Consider the following 3607-nt stretch of genomic DNA (forward strand, 5'->3'; position numbering starts at 1 on the left):
GAAGACTCTTAAAGCTGCTACAAGATTACTTCAGTCGGCAGGAAGCTTCGATCACAATGTTAATATTTCCCCTGTAAGTTTATGGACTCGATCGAGAATCAAATAAGTAATCATTATCTCGATTCATCTGTCATTGTTACTGTTCTACACCACTAGATGATCATCTTTCACTGTTTAATTACACATATAGGAAAGAACAAACTTGAAATTCAAAGTTGAACTCCAAAGTGTTAAATGCAATTTGGAAAAGGAGTTAGCTAAGTTGCCAAAAACTTAAAAACCTAACTCTCACTCCAAATTATGCCTTGAGAAGTTTGATAGCTGAATGGTGTACAAATCAGAATCTTAAACCACCAACTTTACCACCAAAAAATATCAAACCAATCGTTGGTAAGGCCTGGAGTCAGTCTATTGGAGAACAAAGGGTAGTCGACTTTAAAAATCGATTAATCTTCACTGCTTTAGGTGTTTCACTCATTTGTCAGCCAGGTGAAAGGGTGCACTGGGAATCTCCTAACTGAAACAACATTTTGACCATTTGATCCCTGAACTTATTTTTTTGGATTTATAGGGGCACAATGTAAGTTTTTTTGGTCTAAAAGGTCACTGAACCGGCTATTATAGGTTGACAGGGACTAAAAGAGTAGGTCATATCTTAGTTTAAGGACCCATAAATCCCGACAAAAACTTTAGGGACTAAATGAGTAAACCCTAAAAAGTTTGTAGAGCGTTTGTGTCATTTTCCCTAAATTAATAAAGTCTTGTAAATATGTACATCTAGTCCTTTTTTTCTCACACGCTTGACCAATAAAGTTATATTAATCAAACTTAGCCAGTAAGCTGTTTTTTCTTTTACACGTTTTTTGTATAACATTTTTTATAATTTATATAACCTTTTACATTTGTTCATATATGTCTTTTTATATATTTGCTTTTATAATATTTTTATTTTATTTGTTAATTGTCACAAAATAGTTATAAAACTTATCTTTTACATATTCATTTTTAAAAAAGTTATAAAAAAACAAGCTGTAATGTTTTTTCTAGAAACATAACTTTTTGCAAAAAAAAATTAATTAAATTGTCATAAATGTAATTTTATTGAAAAGAAATATGAACAATTATAAAAATATTTTCAAAAACGTAATTTTATATAAAAAAAATGAAGTATGACATTCACTATATTTGTAACATCCCAAAAATCATGGTAAAATTTTTTATTTTTAAAACTATACCAAATTCATAAATCATTCATTTCATTGTTTCCAAAAAGACACAATCATAAATGAGATTCTCCCAAAATCATTTATCAACAAAATATCCAAGGATGATGTACATAATCGCGCCTTCGACTTGCCCCGATCATCTTGTTGAATCTATATGCCCAAGAATCATTATGAAGTGATATTAGGCCTGTCAATTCGGACAGTCGTTTCGTGTATATGCGTAACACGACACAACACGAATTGTTTTTGCATAACCCGAAAACAACATCGTGTTTTTTTTCCTAACACGAACACAAATCTATTAAAAAACTGACAAACACGACTTACAGGACAACACGACAAAAGCAACACAATTTTTTTTGTTTAATTAATTCATGCTTAAAAAACTAAAAAGACGACAACACAATAAAATAACAAAAAATACCAATATCCTGAAATTAATACATGCTTAAAACAACAAACACGACAAAAAAAACATAAAATGCTACTAAATGTCCTCAACTTTATAAGATAAAATAGAAATGCGTTCAGCTAGTCTTATAGTCTTGTATATCGTTGCTATCCATTTCCATGATATCATCGGTAAGTTCTTCTAAAGATAACTCTTCATCACCTACAAAATAAAAAAAAACATAATGTAAAATTAATAAAAAAAGTTAATTAATACACCAACTTCAAATTTTCAGCTAGTAAAAAAACAAATACCTATAATTCCAAATAACCAATCTTTGGTACAAATTATAGCCTCAACAATGTCATGCTTCAAAGAACTTCGATATTGATTAAGAACACGGCCACCATTACTAAATGCAGATTCAGATGCTACAGTGGAGACCAGGATGCTTAAAATATCTCGGGTCATAGAAGCAAGCTCTAGATAACTATATTGATGTGCTTACCAAAAAGATAGAACATCTAAATCCTCATCTATGTCACTTCTTGGCTCATCTAAGTACATCTCCAACTGTGACTTTTGAGACAAAGCAAACTTTGTGCTCTCGTAAGCCGTGAACTCATGTGAAAAAAAAATATTAAGAGGAAAAAAATTATACATTAAGTTAAGATCACAAAATATTTAATAACTAGTTTCTTACCTTTAACATGTCTCTCGTGCTTATACTAAGCACCGTGTCACTCTTCTTTTCATGCACAACCTTTCTTGAATCACCCCTTGATATTGTTGAAGTTTTACAAGACACATGTGAATCAATAACATACTCTTTAAAGAGATCAAACAATCTCTCCCTTACATGATCAATGTGATCGCAAGATTTTCTTCCGTATAGTTTTTTATAAATGAACTCAATGTAGTGTATTTTATAACGCGGATCCAAAACTGCAGCCATCGCCAAAATCATACTGTACTCGGACCAATACTTTGAAAACTTCTCATACATTTTGGAAGTCATTTCCTTCATAAACTTATCTGAACTTACCATTTCTTCTTTTAAAGTTTTTTCAACCATAGAAACATAAGGAAAATATAAGTTTGTTGTGGAGTATTTGTTTCCAGAAAAGATGCACGTAACTTCATAAAAAACCTCCAAGAATCTAAAAATCTTTTCTAATTTACCCCATTCATCATGACTTGGGCAATCCAAATAATTAGAGTCACTAAGTGCGAAATGAAAGAAAGCACGCCAATAAAATATAACACTTTCAATCATAAGTGTAACATCCCAAAATTTAAGGCTAAAATTTTTGTTTTGAATATAAGAAAAACACTTAACAAATTGAAAACGTTTCGTTTAAAATAAATATCAGAGTCTAATCCCAAAGATCACATAATGCGAAATAATATGGGTGTATGCGTTGCGATCGTCCCGAGCTCCTTTTCTGAAAACCGAAGGTACCTGAAACCAAAACTATAAACCGTAAGCACGAAGCTTAGTGAGTTCCCCCATCATACCACATACCATACAATCACATGACATACATAGTGCATGCATATCTAGGTGCCCTACCTACCCCTTCGGTCCTCTCGACCGGTGACCTTGCCTAGCATATCTGGGTGCTGGCCTACCCCTGCAGTCCTCTCGACCGGTCTCGGGGGATTATCTCACCCCTTACTACTACCACATATTATCATATAATCATAATCTGTCTAGCATAGCTGGGTACTAAACTACCCCCTTCGATCCTATTGGCCGGTAACTTGGGGACTATCTCCCCTTATGTGACAACCATCAAATTTTGGTCAAGTCAAAGTCAAGAAAAGTCAACGGGTCAAACCGGTCAACTCAACTAGTACTTTTATTATAGAAGTTATTCTATGTATGCAAATGTACAATTTTGTATCGTGAATACAAGTGTCTCGAAGATTTTAAGTGTTTAGCAATGTAAAACCCTAAGAAGGGAGAGTAAATACACCAAAACACGAT

At 32.7% G+C, this 3607-nt stretch overlaps 1 protein-coding gene across 1 annotated transcript; it reads right to left on the bottom strand.

Moving 5' to 3' along the window:
• Positions 1-1753: 1753 nt before the first annotated feature.
• Positions 1754-2665, bottom strand: LOC145164680 (zinc finger BED domain-containing protein RICESLEEPER 2-like). Its single transcript, XM_079083389.1, has 4 exons — positions 2321-2665; positions 2126-2238; positions 1932-2068; positions 1754-1839 (listed from the first exon to the last, which is right to left on the bottom strand). Exons 1-4 carry the CDS (start codon positions 2663-2665, stop codon positions 1754-1756), a joined length of 681 nt encoding a protein of 226 aa, XP_078939515.1.
• Between the last annotated feature and the right edge of the window lie 942 nt (positions 2666-3607).

Source organism: Lactuca virosa, chromosome 3 (genome assembly GCF_052849685.1).
Source record: "Lactuca virosa cultivar CGN04683 chromosome 3, Lactuca_virosa_CGN04683_v6, whole genome shotgun sequence".
In the NCBI taxonomy this organism is placed as follows: Eukaryota; Viridiplantae; Streptophyta; class Magnoliopsida; order Asterales; family Asteraceae; genus Lactuca; species Lactuca virosa.